We start from the raw sequence: 18495 nt of genomic DNA on the forward strand, positions 1-18495 counted from the left end.
GCTCCCCCCCCCCCCCCCGCACTGCTGCCGGCCGCACAGCTCCAAGCACGGCTCCACGGTGGTGGCGGGAGTTTTTGGAGGCAGAGGCAGTCACCGCCAGTCAAATCGCTGGCGATTTGACTATACACGATTTTCACCTTACGCTCTGACCTCATAACCTAACCCCTGTGTAAGATGCGACACGCCTGTATTTGAAGTCTTCACATTTGTCAGTGAGATTGTGCAAAATATTGTAAGGGTTTTTAATCATATTTTATACACTGTGCGTTTTTCTGAAAATATAATGAAACCATTACATTTTAGTTTATTCCTGACACACACAAATAATGCACATATAATGTCAGCCAGTATCAGCATTGTCCCTAGTTAGCTTTCACACACACACATCAAATCCTTCCTGAGTCAAATGCAACACCTAAAAGCAGCAGCCAAGAATGTAGTGTTTTTATTGACTACAATAAAAACTGTGTTTCTATTGTAAGGGTAAATGAAACAAAGCATGCTGTGGCATAAATTAACTGTAGTACAAGAAGACAGATACCTCAGTATTTAGCAAAACAATCCCAAAAGACAGAGATTTATTTCCCAAAATGAAAGTTAGAAGGATATGCTTTCAAAATCTATTGTGCAGAATTCTGCACTTCAGAAAACAATGCATTCCATAATTACCTGTTCCTCTCATAGGTCTCAGCTGAAATTCCATTGACCTCAATGGAACTGAAGCACATACTTAAAGAAAGTGTGAGATCACTGACCTGAACAGGAATGATTTTCTGAGTCAGGACCATAGCTACAGGGAAATAATAAATAATCAAATTCACCAAATAGCTTAGACAAATCTAAACCAATTAATTAAACGAGTGCCTGTGTGGAGGGAAGGTAGAGTGGGAGAGAAGAGGTGCTAAAAGTCTTGTTTTCCCTTTTTTCCCCCTTAAACTCAAAACTCTTAGTAAAACAATGTTCTCACCTGTAAATTCAATCTTTTTTTTTTTTAACAGTTTTGTCATATAATGGGTGCATCTACATGAGATGCTACATTGTACAAACCATTGCTACTGCACAGTAGGGTCAGAAATGACCCATGCGGTGCCAGGACTGCGCAGTACTGACAGTTACTGCGCAGTCATTTATGACTTGATAAATGACTGCACAGTAACCACCAGTACTGCACACTCCTGGCACTGGACAGGTCATTTCCATCCTACTGCACTGTAGCAAAGAGCTACTGTGCAGTAGCTTGTTGCTACTGTGCAGTAACGGTGGTGTCACAGTTTGTGCCCACTGTCACTACGTCAGCATAGCGATGAGCTACATTGCCATAACTAATCATTATAGTGACATGGTGTCTCATGTCTTTGGGCCACTGTATGTCAAAACTATTAAAAATAATGAGGCTTTTTAGCACCTCCTCTCTTCCCCTACCCTCCTTCCCCATCCTCCCCGACACACACAGGCACTCTTTTAATTAATTGGTTTAGATTTGTCTAAATTAATGGTTGAATTTGATTATTTATTATTTCCCTGCAGTTATGGTCCAGAATCAGAAAATCATTCCTGTTCAGGTCAGCGATCTCACATTTTTTAAGCATGTGCTTCAGTTCCATTGAAGTCGATGGAATTTCACCTGAGGCCTGTGAGAGGAACAGGTAATCATGAAATATATTGCTTTAGCAAGTACTAAAATGACTGTGCAGTAACCACCGGTACAGAGCAGTCCTGACACCTTATGGGTCGATCCTGAACCTACTGCGCAGTAGCAATGGCATCATGGCTTATGCCCGCCAATGCTACGTTGCCATAGCAACAAACTATGTCACTGTAGCTTGTCACTATGGCTTTGTGCACTTTAGCAAGTACTGTATTTCAGGCTGTATAAATCAAGGTTTGGAGCCAAAATATTTACCTTTAAATTTCCACCTCAACTTATACACCGTATTAATACTTTTGGCCCCACCTCCACCCAAATGCCACCCCAGCCCAGCCCCAACCTGACCCAGCCTTCACCTACTGACTGCACCCCTGTTGCTGGAGGCCATGGGGCCTGGGTACAGTCTGAGTACAGCCTATGGACCTTGACATCACCATGGAGATGCTGCTTGGCTGGATGCTGAGCCCGGCCCCATCCCCTTAGAGTGGTGCTGCCTGGGCCACATCATCTGAATGCTGAGTCCAGCCCTGTCCCCTGTGAGGAGCACCAGGCTCAGCACTTGGCTGGCACAGCCCCATCCCCTGTGTGTGCTCTGGGCTCAGTGCTAAGCTGGCATGGCCCAGGTAGTTCCACTTGCAGGGGATGGGGCCATGCCAGCCAAGTGCCTAGCCCAGCCCCTGCCCCTGTGAGTAGCACTGCTTGTGTGTTCACCCCAGGTGCCCAGCCCATAGTGAGGGTACACAGGGACCAGTATAAGTTGACCCCATATTTCTAATCCAAAAAGTTAGGTCAACTTAATACACTAAATCTATGAAACTCCTAACTTTTTAGATCAGAAAAATGGAGTCAACTTATACACTGCATCAACCTGTACACTGTGAGATATGGTAGTACTTTAGCAAGTAATATTTTAGCAATTACTAAATGACACATGTGTAGATGCTCCACTGATCATCAAAATTCATTAGACCTATACTGCATTCAAAGATAATATTTCACACTGGAGAAAAACAGCAAATCAAATTTCAAGAATTTGTGTCACTGCTATGCCCTCTGCTGCATTCAGTCTACTAGCTATCATTTTCAGTGCAGAAAACTGATTTTAGATATAGTTAAAATCTAGGCAAAAATATCAAAGACTTCATTAAAACAGAAAAAGTTGGTAATATATTGGTATCATGTTTCAGTTTTATTAGTTATACTGGATGCAATGAAGATAGATATGAGCCTCATAATGATTAGAAAATGAAATTAAAAGCTTTTTCTATAGTTTATGTGCAATTAAGGTGTATTAAATATTTGCTCATGTTTTCATTCTACAGGAAGTGGCTGGTTTCTGGATAAATTAGAAATAACAGCAGTATCTACAAATGAAATGTTTTGTTTCAACTGCAACAGGTCTATATTCTTTGGTAATATTTGAAATTTAGACAGCCATTTTCCTTTATAAAAAGTATTGCAAATTGTTCTTTATATTCTCACAATTGCTTTTAGAAATGCTCTGTTTTAATAGGGTTACCATACTTTCAGTTCTAAGAAAGAGGACACTTGCTGTGTGCGTGCATTCAGGGGGGAGGGGGAGTGGTATATGACTGTAAGGGGCAGTGATATGTTGTTGCCCGGACCCTGCACATTCTGTTGCCCCTCACTCCCAAGCCAAAGCCCCTCCAGCCCTGCTGCTGCCCCTCACTCCCAACCCAGGGACCCCTTGCCCTGCCAGTGCCCCTCACTCCCAACCCACAGTACCCTGCCCCCCTGGGCCATGCTGTTGCCCCTCCTGCCTAACCACAGCCCCCGCCCCTCCCCATCCCTGCTGGTTCCCCTCACTCCTGACCCACATCTCCTTGACCCACATTCCAGACCCATAGCCCCCCCACCTCTCACTTCAAAGCCACAGCTCCCTGCTCCCTCCATCTCTTGGCTGCCCTAGCCCCTGCAACCTTTTTCCCAAAGTGGGCTGCAGTCTACAACCCAGTCCCCTCCACAAGTTTCAGTCCCACACCTCAGAGTAACCAGATGCTGCTGCAAAAGGGAGAGAAAAAGGCAGGTGCTAGGACCCTGGGTGCCTTGTCTGGTGTGGCAAAGAAGCTAAACTGAACTTGGTAGGTGCTAGGACCTTGCGGACATCTCCTCTGCCCCCCCACTCCCCCAGTGATGTAGTTCCCAGCTGCAGCCTGGGTACCTGGGCAGCTTCTCATAGCATCTTCAAGGCGCACTGCCCCCCTCACCCCACACACACACACACACACACCCCCCCGCCTAAGCTGAGCAAAATCCCAGACATCTGATCAGATTTTAAAATGCCTGGATGGAGATCGGAGGATCAAAAAAGAGGACATGTTTGGGAAAACTCAGACATATGGTAACCCTAGTTTTAATGTCTGTTTATCTGTTTGGTACAGGGGAATTGCATTTATTCAGATAAACAGGAGTACAGATAAATAGAGACCTTATGGAAGTTATATACAGAGGGATCATAACCTAAATTTGGATGTTTACTTGGTAAACAAGGACTTGGATGAGAAGATTTCTACTGTACAAGCACCCTAACCAGTGTCTAGTTGAAACAGTAAACTCTTACACATGTGGTGTGATATTCCCCACAGTGTGATGAATTCTTGGCATCCTAAAGCACTACAAAGTAAACAATAAAACATTTTAAGATGTGACTGCATCTAAACAACACAAAAGTATAGAAATTATATGAGTAATTCTGATTCTGTTAAGAGGGATGCACTCCATTTATCTTAAAAAACAGGACTGAACCAAGAAAAGCCAATACTACTCCCGACTCTAAATATTTTTCTGAGTTTGAGAAATCCCAAAAATCTCTTTTTTAAAACTGTAATAATATTAGGTCTTTTGCATACTCCATTTTAGACCCTCCGAATGAAATTTTCAGAACTGCTGAGCACCTGTAAATGCTATTAATTTAAGTAGAGATTCGAGTTTTCAGAGATTCTGAAACTCAAGCCCTAGGGTCTGTATCAGCAAAGGGCATATCTACATTGTCTCCACAGTGTTCCACAGCGAGAGGTACACTGTTGAGAGGTAGAGTTCACCTACCCACTCTTGCTCTGCCAATCCAGGACTGAGGCATCAAAACTACTTTGAGCCTCTCTCCCCCCTCTCCGCCGCCCTGCCCCTCCCCTCCCATCACTATTGTTATTGCACAGAAAATCGGAGAGCTCTGACATGGGGTGCCATCTGGGTGCCTTCACTGCCACATTTCCAGGTTTGTCAGGTGCTAAGCAGGAGCAGGTAGGCAAAGTATACTTCTTGACAATACTTTTGGGCACTGCCCAAACCTGTATGCTTATGTTCAAAGAGATTTAGGAATGGAACTACCACTTTAGCCATATTAATTCCACATTTACCACACTGTGAGCTTGTCTACACATGGGCCTTATAAGCAGGATTACCATAAAATCACCATTTTAAGGAGCATTAAGGGCATGTGTCCACATGTGCAGGTCTTTAATGTACCTTAAAAAAATGCAATTTTAGGCTAATCCCATCTAAATTTGATACTTGCTTAAAGCAAATACCAAATTTAGGCACGATTAGCTAAGTCACGTTAGGCCACATGTAGATCACATTAGCAGTGTGCATCAATGGACACACTCTGCATTAATGCACATTAGCATAGCTATATGTGAGCTAATGTGACTTAGCTATACGGACCAGAATTTAATGCACCTTAATGTGCTTTAGCACGTCTATGTGTAGACACGCGCCTAAACTGCCTGAATGTGCCTTAAAAAAAGATGCATTCAGTTTAGGCATGCATAACTATCCATGTAGACACACCCTGTGATATCTCAAAATCCCTGTTTAATGGTCCCATGCACTAAGACGTAAGGCACTTAAATTTCTTATTGCCTCCTAGATACCTGAGCTTTTGTCAATGGGCATTCACAAAACTGCCTAAATCCTAGATCTTTCTCAGACTCCTTTTTTGGAGCTATAACCTTTACATATATAATTGACTATTCATTAGTGGGGGTAGAGAGAAAGAGAGAGAGAGAGATACTCTACAGGCAGATATAGTTAAGGCATTCACTTGGCAAGTGGGTGAATCAGGTTCAAGTCCCACTCCAATGAATATGTACATATATATACAAAGTACAAAAGCTCTAACACGAGTCAGAGAACCTCATTCCAGAATAACAATTAGCTTTGGGATAAGGTGTAGCAAGTCCAAGCCCTAAGGGGGAGGGGCCACATCTTCCTAACCCCCTAGTGGCTGCCTGGATCTTCTCCTTCCCTTACCCGCTCTGAGCTTTCAGGGGTCCATCCTGCCATCTTTCCTGCCACGTCTGGATGTTATAGTTGTACTTAGAGACTGCCCCTAGAGGTCAGAGGGACTCTCTTCAGGTGTTGGATCCTTGTCTGGGCTTCAGCCCCCTGGCCTTAGCTCATTTTGCTCTAGCTGGGCCTCTCAACCCAAGATCCACTGTCTCAAGACCCTAACTCCCCAGTCAGCTCCAGCCTTGCTCTCACAGGCTCTTGACCCCTCGTCCCTTGTCTCTTTGATGCACAATGCAGTCTTCAGTTGATAGCAGTGCTCCCCCAGGCACTGCCTTCAGATTCCAGCCTCTCAGGGTTCACAGCTGGACTTTGACCCTCTCAGCTTTAGCCCACTTATGATGCCCACCTACCTTTTGAAGGATTTAGGATCCAATGTACTAGGCACCCTTCTAGTGGCATTCTTCTGTGGATGTAGATCCACAACCCAGTCCTCCAGTTCAAACTTCAACACAACAAAAATATGAGTATCTGTGCCCAAATAAAAGGTTTCCCTTAACTCTGGGTCAGTATCACATTGTGATAGCAAACAAAGCATATGACCAAAATACTTAGCTCTGCTTCCCAGTGATGCAGGGGCTTCCTTGCAGGTCCATTCCATAGGCTTAGTCCTTCCCCCTAAGTCAAATCCTCCATCCCCTGAGGCCTCAGCCCTCTAACCCCCTTTTTGGATCAACTGACCCAATACTTCCTCCCCAGGCCTGTCAGTCACTAGCTGCACTGTACTGGCCACATCTGGGGCAGGCGGCCATTTCATTAAAGGGCCTTCTGCCCCTTTTAGTCACTCTCTTCAGTTCTCTGGCTCCCTCTCTCCTTCAGCAATGGGGTGAAGGCCTCATTACATAAGGGTATATTTTTGGGATGTACTAAATATCCTTGTTCCAAATTGGGGTCAGTGGGATTTGAAAACCATTTTTCATATCTTCCAGGTGACTAGCTTAACCATTGTACTGTTGAGTGTTATGGATCAGATGTCTGTTTTGAAAATGGCATAGGCACTTAATTGCAGAAGAGGGTTCACAAATTCAAATCATAAGTGGAAGCAGCTATTCCTTTTCAGCCCGTTCAGCTATTTTAAAAGGCTATGGCTTAGGTCCCACTCCTCTCCTTGGCTGCAACTCCCAAAAACCTTTATGCCAGTCAAGATTAGGTATGACTCCATAGTATTGCAGCCATATCCTCTCCTTCTCCTTGACACAGCTACAGAAGTGCTTGCCTCAGAGCCAGTTAAATTAGCTCTTCATTAACTGGGGAATCCTTCACACTTAGAGGTTTTTCAGCATCATGGTCATGCCAGAACAACAGAAATGGGCCAGAAAACACAAGAATATCTAGTTTATCAAACCTGCTTCACAGAAGGACTGCAAGACTCTTAATTGTATTCTTAAAGATCTTTGATGATTAAAATCTCTGCCTGTAAAGTAATGTTACTATTGGTCTTCCATCAGCAAGTATGAATTGAATCCTGCTGCCATTGAAATCAGTGGCAAAACATACAGGGGCTTGTACAGGAACAGGATTGGGCCACTATGTAATTCTCAGGGTTCTCTGGGCCAGTAAAGAGGCATCTTTTAGTTCATTTTGGTTCTTGATTCTTGGAACATAATATATATTTTAACAAAGAGGTACTTGTTTTGTCTTAGATTTCTAGGATTTGGGCCACAAAATGAAATAACCTCTGTGACTTATGCAGATGTCATGTTTTCCTTTTGGCTCACTACTGCTTCTCTTTAAGTCAGTGCCAAAATTCTCAATGAAATCAGTAGGAGCAAAAGCAGGCCTATATCCCTGTCTGTTTTTTTTTGTTTGTTTGTTTGGGGGCTTTTTTGGATTTCAGATATATTGTATTGATTATGTGGTTTTATGTTTTTCCCTCAAGGTGGCTTGCTGAGGATGAAAACAATGGACGCACTGTAGTACGGCTTTATTCCTAGTTATATTTTTTAGGACTCAGATCAAATATGCCACGTCTTCAAATTAATGCTGATTTGATTTATTTGTATTTTTATAATTATGAAGGTACTGTGATTATTATGAAAGAATGTCAAAACAATACATTAAAACCTCAGAGTCAATTAAACATGTCTAATGTGAACACCACACTGCAACCCTACAAGGAGTGCTTAATAGCTTTGCACAATTGAACTGTAAATAAAGCAGAAATTCCGAGCTATATTAAGGCTTTCTGAGTTAGATATGAGCATTTCTCATATAAGCTATATGTAGTAACATATTAAGCAAAACATCTTTTTTGTTATTTTTACATGTGTATGTTAGTCATATTCAACACTTGGGTAAAATCTATAATAATGTCAATATTTATTAAATTTTATATTTTCTTAAGATCACTTCTTAAATCACAGCCCTCTCCAACATAACCATGCATTATATTCCATTTCTCCACGTTCATGTAGTTAAATAACTATACCCACTGAAATTTGATGCATAAATATATCCCAGCCAAGACCGGAACCAAGAATCTTTAGATTCTTAGGCTACGTAATGAGTGAGAATCCTGAAACAAAGAATTTCTAGCCGCTTCATTAGTGATAATCATCACACTGCAATGGTTATCTTGGGCAGCTCCCTGTGCAGTATGTTACTTTTGTGGATCTCTTTCTTAAAAGCCATTAATGCTTTTAAGAAGACTATTATTTCCGTTGGCATCACCAGTGTTGTTTTTTCTAGTAGAGATGGGCCTGAAATAAAATCAAGAACTGAAGAACTCCTGAAGATTGGTGGTAAAGGCAATCTGAATATACACCAAGTTTTAGATGTGAATTATACAAATGCACCTGTCCCCTTTGACAACTGGCCCCAATCCTTGTTTTAAACACTCCTAACCTCAAACTCTGTTTTCAGATCTTAACTTTAGTGCTTAGGCCTCTCTTCTTTTTTCTTCTCCCCATAGTTTCCCTTCAGAGAGCCATCAAATTGTATGCAGTAAGAAATCACATTAAATGTTTATAACTATATGAATTAAATTCATTTGTAATGTATTCTGAGGAATTATTTGCATGTTATGATTTTAAAGAAATTATATCTTATATTCATAATCTCTCATTATTCTTTCAAATAAAGAATGTTGGCTGTTAGTTTAATAGAAAATGAGTCCTCAATGGCTAATTTGATACAAGATCTAATAAAGAAATGTAATGGGTCCTGGCATTTGAGTTCTGTTTTTATCTACCTAAAGGTCATCAAACAGAAGACCTAGTATATGATGTGATCTGACTGAGCAAAAGAACAGGGTCAATTTATCTTTCCTAAAAGTGCTCTTTGTGCTTACATTGCTACTATACACATTGGAATTAATTTAAAATTGTATCCCCAGAGTGCACAGTTCAGTTACTTAGTATCAGTATTCATTACACTGAATCACTTTGTTGTGATCTATTATGTGATTTGTTTCATTATTATGTCTTTCATTAATAGTTTGTAATACTAACTCTCTTTGATGCCGTTTCTGATTTATCAAGTATAAATGATGCCTTCCTAATCTGTTTTTCATTAGTAACTGTGAATACCTTATTTCAGCAGCTGGCTTCTTTATTAGAAAATGAGTTCCTTTACCTGTATTGTGTACAAACAAGGTATTGGGTTCAGTCCTCTGGGTGCAGGGGAATGCAAACTACTCCTTTCTATGTTCTCAGGGATAGCAACACTGCAAGGGATTCACTTCAAGGCTATGGTAGATACATTCACTGTATTTCCTTGGGGGATTCCACCTTGAGAGGGCACCTTTAAATAACACAGAAGTCTAAGTAGCAGATGCTGCTTGGAAAATGTGCTGAGTTCGCATAGTTTAACACACAACTATTCCAAACCCTGCACTGGCTTCACCCACACAGTGGACAGAGCTGATTGACTCCAAACCCCTCCCAATTTGTAGTTGTGCCACTGTGCCTAGAAGTAGATCTGCCCCATGGTGTATTGAGTATTAAAAGAAATCACTTTCAATGTCATACATGAAAGTGATAGGTTAGAATAGAGTTAGAATTTAGTATGCCAAGTCAAGTTTTACAGTGCTCTGGGGTAGTATATTCAAAAGTGCCTAAGTGACTTAATTGTTTCAGGTTCATTAAAAAAAGACTGTGGTCCTTAGAAAATAAGTTCTTATTGAAAGTAGGATGTAGGCTCCTAATACTTAGATTCAGAAAAGGACTTAGGCATCACAAAGCTGAATATTACAGTGCCTAATCTAGGCAGTTGGCCACTTAATGGAATCCTGGGCCCCAGGTTAAAAGCCCAGGATCCCCTACACAATACACTGGGACATACAAGCACCCAAGAATGCGCTCTACAAAGGCCAACACACTGCTCAGGGTGCCAATCCACTAGTGTCCTCCCAGCTTTGCCCAGATTGACAAAGAAGCTTGCTAGGCCTCTAGGTCCTAGGTGACTAACTCCAGATGGGAATGGAGCACCTCTTTCCACTCAGGAGGAGCAGCCTTGAACATTCTCCTGGAGTTAGGTGCCTAATCATAGTTTCATAGTTTCATAGTCGGTAGGATTGGAAGGGATCAAGTCTGACCCCCTGCCATGGCAGGAAAAAGTACTGGGGTCAAACAACCCCAGCAAGGTGTTTGTCTAACCTCCTCTTAAAGACCCCCAGGGTAGGAGCCAGCACCACTTCACTTGGAAGTTGGTTCCAGGTCCTAGCCACCCTGACTGTGAAGTAGTGCCTCCTGATGTCTAGTCTGAATCTACCCTCTGCCAGCTTGTGACTGTTATTTCTAGTCACTCCTGGTAGTGCTCGGGGGAACAAGGATTCCCCCAATGCCTGCTGGTCCCCTCTGACCAGTTTGTAAATGACCACTAGATCCCCCCTCAGCCTGCTCTTGTGGAGGCTGAACAGGTTCAGGTCCCTTAGCTTTTCCTCATAGGGCCTTCCCTGCTGCCCCCTGATCATGCAAGTGGCCCTCCTCTGAACCCTCTCAATGATGTCCACATCCCTCCTGAAGTGTGGCGCCCAAAACTGGACACACTACTCCAACTGCGGCCTGACCAGTGCTGCATAGAGGGGGAGGATCACCACCTCTAATCGAGCCCTTTCTCATTAACTGATAGTGAAGATGCTCTCAGTTCTTGTTCCCAGTAGCCCAATGATTGACACCCTTGCCTAGAATTTCAGAGATGCAAGGAAAATGCCCTTCTCTAGCTGATGGAATCTGAAACCATATCTTCCATGTGAATAGTCTAACTGCCAAAAAGTAAGGTTGTAGTGGGTGGCGCTCTCTCATTCCCTTTTGTTCCAGTTGTTCCTTTCTGCATGGAATAATTAACTATGACAATCTTTTAAATACTTTGATTGGAAAGGGAGTAGAACCCAGGTCTATTCCATTCCAGATGGGTGCACAAACCACCAGAGTTGCATTCTCTTTCTCTCTGGGTAAATGAGTAATTAGTCCAGGCAAAGGGATGCAACTCCAGCAAAGATTCAGAGTGCACCCAACTGCTATACCCATCAGGTGAATAATTAGGACACTCTCATAGGAGTTCTCTCTCCTTAGCTAGGAGATGGAAAAGTCAAGGTTCAATTCTAGGAGTGTGTGAGTGTTTACTCTAAACCCTGCACTGCTAAATATAAGAGAATCCAGCCTTCATCTCTGGTGTCTTGTATAGAGCCTGATCTGATAAGTATGCTCTAAAAATGCCTTTGGGATATGAAGAGGAGGAGAAAGAAGCAAAGGAATCATTCGAAGATGTAGGCAAGCAGGAAGCACCTGTCTCCTCCTCATTGTCAAGACTGAGATGCTTCTAGGCAGCACACTACAACAGAACTATAGGTACTTAGAAAACAAGTATCAGAAATTTAGGTCCCAACAGACTTTAGGCAGTAGGTTTTCAGAATCTGAATTTTGGGTTTAGTTGTGTAAGTCACTTTGTGAATCTAGTCCTAAGTGCAGAATCTGTTTTCAAACAGGGACTTGGACTCTGTTACTAAGCCTTTTGGAAATTTAACTCCAAATCCCTAAATACAATAAATCACTTATATAAGAAATTACTTCCCCTAGCCCTTTAAAAGTGAGAGAAGAAGCTGGGACTCCTGCTTCTATGAAAGCATAATTTTAAAAGACCAGAGACTCTTTCTGTCACATTGCTTGGGCTGGCATTCACTGAAACCGTGGGAGAGTCCCTCCCTCTAATTTTGTCTGAATGCTTCAAAGGCATTAGGATGAAAGATCTGAGTAATTCCAAGACAAAAAATTTGGTTAAGGTAAAATGAAGCTTGTAAGTAGCAGTAACAAGGTACTGATTTCAAAGAGTGCTTAAAGCTTATGTTTATGTTTAAAATGGCTAGAAATACAGACTTAGGGATTAAAGAAAATGTTTGACCAGCAAATTAGGACATTGTGACTCAAAAAAACAGAACATTAGAAAGTCTAAAAAACCTCAGTTAAAATTCCAGGATTTACCAACTATAACTCAGGTCCTTATCTCCACCATTCTTCCACAGCTAAATTTCATGATATACTTATGAAGGATAATATCATAACAACTGAAGAATCTCCCTATGCCTCAAGAAGGGTGTTTGTACCCTGAAGCTTGCAAAAAACAATTTTTCCAACTATTTAGTTGTTCTAAGAAAAGATGTCACATTTACCCAAAGAACCTTTTCGGACAATATCATATTCATTTGTTGTATGCTAGTATAATGTTGTAGACTCTATTTCTCACCTATTTTAGGCCTAGAAGTCTCTCAGGCTTTCTTGTAAGGAGGTTAAGGACTTGAAAGACAATGACTTTGGAAATAAATTGTTGAAAGCTATTCTCTGATGGGTTATTAGGCCACTTAGTGTTGTCACAGCTGTAGAGCAACCTTCAATACAGCCCAGAAGAAACTCATCACCTAAAAAAAGAAAATAATTGTTCTCCCTTGTATACTAATTCAGTGAAAAAAAGGAAATTGAGAATACAAATCTTTTCCCCTTCCTCCATATTACCATTCCTAATTCTTGTAATAAAGTTCTGTCTCATTCCTTGTTGGTTGGCTTTGGAGTGGGAGGAGAGCTGGGGAGGCAGAGAAGAGTGGAAGGGATTAAAAACGTCACAAGTTTAGGGTTCAAACTAATATATGCTGAAGTGGAAATTTACATATGAATCTATCTATTCTATATCTATATATCATTTCAACATATGCTCACATATAAAGAGGAATGAGAAGTCTGTTGACAGCTTTCACCCTGGCTACATAAATCTAAATACAGTTTTTCACAATTAAATGTTTACTCTTAATGGTGAAAATTCAGATTAAGAATTAGGGTCCTGATTTATCAAGGATTTTGAGTACTTGTCTAACTTTAAGTACATGAGCAGTTCCGCTGCTTCCATTGGGACTCTCAGTTGGACTGCTTAATGTTAGGTAACTACTTAAGTACTTTGCTGGTTTGGAGCCCATTGCCTTACAAAACCGCATAGTTCTTGCCCATACATATGCTAGAAATTGTACCTTAAATATACCTATATCAGAAAATATATTCAGATATAGATGTTACAATACACAATCATTTCTGAAAAAAACTCTGAATGACCTTTTTATAACTAACCAAATGTCTGGCACATGCTTATATACATATTTCCACCTATATTATCTACATGCAGTACTACAGAAGTTTGAAGTGATCTAGAATAAGTAGTACATGGTCTGAAAAAAATACATTACATTTAGACACTTATTATTTTTATATAATAGTACAAGAAACAGAAGGTTTAGGTGAGCAAAGTCAACATCACTGAGCAAATTTTGATTATTTTCTTTGTACTTAGGAGTTAACTGACTGAAAAATCTACTTCATTGTTGTAAAATGCCTCCCTTCCCTATCCACAGAAAAAATACATATGCCATCAAAATATTTTTCAGTATATTTTTCATGGTAAAAAAGTAAATAAATCATGTACTATGTAAATATTAAACAAATATTATATACTTCAGACTTTATCATAGCTAGCTATCTAGCATTTGTGTGTGTGTGTGTTAAGTTTCAACAACAATAGATTTAAATAAGCCAAACCAATGAACACTTTGTACAATGATAATTTTGAATAGAACGCTTCTTTAAAAAAAATAGGGTGGTGGTTTGGAATTTAGTTCACATCAGGCCCAAGAGGGAATGCTAGTTTCGGTCTGAACTATGGAAGTGCTAGTAATGTTTTAAAGAAAAGTCATAGAGTTACTGAAAGCAAGAGGAAAAACAGTCTGATTCTCTATTGTTTCACCTGTTTAATGCCATAGAATCACACCACAGCAAGCCATACCAATATAATGAGAAAAAGGCTTTGAGTACCTTTGGAAGGCATCAAAAAAGGACTTTCTGTCCTAGTTCTAGTAAGTATCAAGAGCTAAATGTTTTCCTGAATATAAGTGAAATACCCCAAAACATTTACCTTTTATGATTTAGATTAGAAGAAAAGACAGGATGGGATCTCACTCCTAGAGCATCAGGTCAGGATTGTTGAAAGTGTGTGTTGAGGATGTGCATCCTTCTCCCAACAAAAGAAAAAGCTTTGGTAAAGGCCAGGATCTGATGCATGTAGAAAGTAACTAATCCTATAGAGTACAAAGATACTATAAAGGGAAAATGAGGTAGCTGCAAGTAAGAACAGAAATCAGATTAATGAAACTGGATAAAGACACTTTATAGAACCACTAAAGAAGATTGGAGGAAAGATCATTTACGAATCTAAGCAAGCTGTAATAAATAGTAAAGAGAAAAAGGAAGAAGGTATGCTTCTTAGAAAAAGATTGGAATCAAAGTGGGAGTTTTCTGGACTTGAGGATCTGAGTTGGTCAAGAGCCACACTCAGAAACAGAGAATCAAATGCAACCCCCACCCCGAAGAATAAAACAAAAGCTCTTAAAATCAAAGATTATTTGATTTTAAAAAAAGATGCTCCATCTGTTTTTTTTCTTTTGTTAAGACTTCTAACAAAGCAAAAGCACAAGATGTTACACCCATGAAAATACATCCTTTAAGCAGAGAGATGAAGAGCAAACTGAGAGCAAACATTTTGTCAAAGAAAGGAGATATTCATTGCAGGAGAAATTTACCTTTTGGTTTTTGAAGCAGGTATATTGATACCTGCAATCATAGTTGTTTACCTTTGAATTATTTTTTGTAATGAATACCCTTGGGATTCAGAAGTGACCTTGGCTTGCTGAATGCACACCAGTTTATGTGTATATTTCTGAATTCTCCTAAGCCTTTTACAGCTCCATCAAAGCTCATCTGTGCACCACAGAGAATTTAGCCCTGTACCTCCAGAGGTGCTTATCCTACACCTGCATTACTTTTGAACGTTTTCTATTAGGTATCTATCTAGCTGAGATAAAGAAAAGGAAGAAACTATTTTAGAAGGGATCTCCTGGGTGTTTTCCTTTTTGTGGATTAGATTATTGTTCAGATTCTAATGGAATAGTAGGGCATGTCCCCACGAGCGTGAATATGTGGTCTGTGGTACTAGTGCATGCATTCACCGCACTACTAATTTGCTGAGCCTCCCTACCGCCTCTCCCCCCGCCCTCCCACCAGCAACCTGCCACATGCCAGAGCATGCATGCAGGGGTATGCCCAGGGGCACCTAACAACTAGTGCCGCTGCTATTTTTCCCCTAGGGAAGTGCATGTTCCCGCTCAAGGGAGCTGCCTGTATAGTTTTCACATCTCATTATTGGCATTTTGGATTAAACTTTTATTTTCACTAAAGCTCCCTTTAAGTAGAAGTATCTAAAGCCAATCATTAAAGTGGGCATAAGTTTACATCTACACTCACTGCCCTTGAGCTCTAAATTTGCCATGGTCAATTGAAGCCTTTCTCTTGACTTGACTGCTCCTTTAAAAATCCCGGAGAACAAATCTGGGCCTTCATTATGTAGATACAGAAAACTATTGGTAGCTAGACAGGTTGTAGAAACAAATTGTCTTCACTGCTCCATGGAACCAAAGTACTGTCCATTTTGAGGTCACCACTAGCTATCCCACAGAAACAAAAAGGGCAAATTAGAAAAAGTGCGGCCATGCATTGATGCAGACACTAGAAAATTAACTTCCTTAGAAAAGAGCCAGCTAGGTACATAGTCCTGCTGAGTATAATGCAGCTTGGGCTCTAATGCTGACCATGTCTGCTTACATATGCCCTTTCCTGGATATATAAACTCACAGGTGAGAGCTGTCTATTGAGGCACAAAGGAGTCCAACTTATTTCTGATGTCATTTTATAACATCATTTGATCATGTCAAAAGCTGTTCCCAGCTGATTCTACAGCCTTTACTCACCCAACTTTGCCTCTCTCTCAGTCCTACAGTGGCATAAATATATTTCCTCAGTACAGCTGCTTTTTAACCTGGTGGAGGATGCCAGGGGATCTCTGCACCCAGCAACCAGCTCCTTTCCTACCACTGCTTCCTCCAGGTCCCTGGCTCTATGCAGATACGTCGGTTCCGAGAACAGACACACAAGGTAAGGAAATGCTGCTGGGGGCTCTGTCAGCCTTTTCAGTATCTACTGCATGACTGATTGGGACAATCTGCTTTCCTCAACACAGTTGCTTCTTCTGTATGAATAACGAAACTTACAGGTAGGCCTGCTCAGGGAAAGGAGGTGCAGAAGGAAGACCAGCATCTATCACCCATCCCTTTTCATCTCTCATACTATAACCTATATCTTTTTAGCAGCTGCTGGCCCTCTGTACTACCCTATGTATGACAAACAAAGGCTATTTAAAGTAAGATATCAAAAGCAATGTACAAAACACTCTTCTGCAATTAAGTATGATACACTAATAGTGAAAACTTGATGGTATGTATGAGACACTAAATCAATTTCATTAACTGCATTAGCACTGACAAGAGACTATAGTGGATACAATATGCAGCATATAAGCGCTGGCTAAATTATCACAATTTGTAGAAAGAGGAGAGTTTCCACTGATGCTCTTCATCCATAAAGACCCAATGGGCTGTTACCAGCCTAAAGTTACACACGGAATAGCAATGAAAAGCACAGCTATGTAGTAGTATTTAAGGTTGCAGAGCAAAAGTATATTATTTGAGAAACATTATGCCATAATGTAATGAAAGAGTGAATTGTAATGCATCCGCACCAGGGGGCAAAGTTGAGCTTGTGTGCAATCATCACCTTTTCAATGCCTGACTTCTAAGTGCTTAACCATACAGCCATTAACAGACCTCTAAGCAGACATAGTTTAATGCAATAATACACAGTCTAGCTAGCCTGTTTTCATGGCAGGTTGCACTAGGTATATCTTTGGAAAGGAAAAGCTGGTATTATAGCCAGCATAGGGACATGAAGAGTGGGAAGGCCTAGCAAATTGGTGTTTGCGGTTGTCACTGCATAGCTTTCCACTTCAACTGGGGAGCAGAAGGGGCTGTGTGCACACAGCACAGGTGGGCTTCACCCGCCGCCCTGCCCTGCCTCCCATTTCGTGCTTTGGCTGGCATTTCTCTTGTGATTTTGCTAGCCGGGTGATGGGGATGACATATACATATACATATACATATCCATATAATATCCATATAATATACATATACGTGTCTAAACATATAGAATCATAGAAAGAAGGACCAGGAGGGACCTATAAGATCATATAGTCTGGTTCCCTGCCACGGGCAGGATGTGTGTGTGTGTGTGCACACGTGTGTATATATGGATATATCACCCCCCTCACCCGGCTAGAAAAATCATGAGAGAAATACCAGCCAAAGCGCAAGGAGGGATTGTGTGTGTGTGTGTGTGTGTGTGTGTGGGTGTGTACTGTACACACACACACACACACATATATACACACACACACATATGCATACACATATTTATATACTTGTGCGTGTATATATATACACACATACAGTCCTTGTGCTTTGGCTGGAACTTCTCATGATTTTTCTAGCTGGGTGATGGGGATGATATATACATATAATACATAAACACATAAATATATTTATATATGTAGAGTATGTGTATGTGTATATGTGTGTGTACACACACACACACACACACATATATACATATCTATATATATAATAGAATAATAGAAAAAAGGACCAGAAGGGACCTATAAGATCATCAAGTCCAGTCCCCTGCCATGGGCAGGATGTGTGTGTGTGTGTGTGTGTGTGTGAGAGAGAGAGATCCCCCTCACCCAGCTAGAAAAATCATGAGAGAAATGCCAGCCAAAGCACAAGGAGGGACTGTGTGCGCGTGTGTGTATATTGTACACTGAGAAGTGATGTGTGTGTATACACACACACACACACACACAATCTTTGTGATTTGGTTGTCATTTCTCATGATTTTTCTAGCTGGGTGATGGGGCTGATATATACATACACATACATATAATACACACACACACACATACACGCAATATATTGTATATATGGATATATATAAACTGATGTAGTATAAAGAGGGTAAACAGGACTCTGAGGTAAGAGCTCCCCGGGGTGCCCGGCGGCGCGGCAGGCGCGGCCGCGGGGCAGTGCGCGGGTTTCCCTCCCGCCACGTCGCTGCGGCGGGGGC

At 41.1% G+C, this 18495-nt stretch overlaps 1 protein-coding gene across 1 annotated transcript in view; it reads left to right on the forward strand.

Moving 5' to 3' along the window:
* RP1 (RP1, axonemal microtubule associated) overlaps positions 1 to 8877 on the forward strand; it is a 306042-nt gene extending 297165 nt beyond the window's left edge. The window contains exons 58-59 of the mRNA XM_025204493.1: positions 2971 to 3046; positions 7836 to 8877. Coding sequence (XP_025060278.1) covers positions 2971 to 3046; positions 7836 to 7890 — 131 coding nt within the window. The 3' untranslated portion in view covers positions 7891 to 8877. The remainder of the gene's footprint in view (positions 1 to 2970; positions 3047 to 7835) is intronic.
* Positions 8878 to 18495: the final 9618 nt, after the last annotated feature.

Source organism: Alligator sinensis, unplaced genomic scaffold (assembly GCF_000455745.1).
Source record: "Alligator sinensis unplaced genomic scaffold, ASM45574v1 scaffold612_2, whole genome shotgun sequence".
Taxonomy (NCBI): Eukaryota; Metazoa; Chordata; order Crocodylia; family Alligatoridae; genus Alligator; species Alligator sinensis.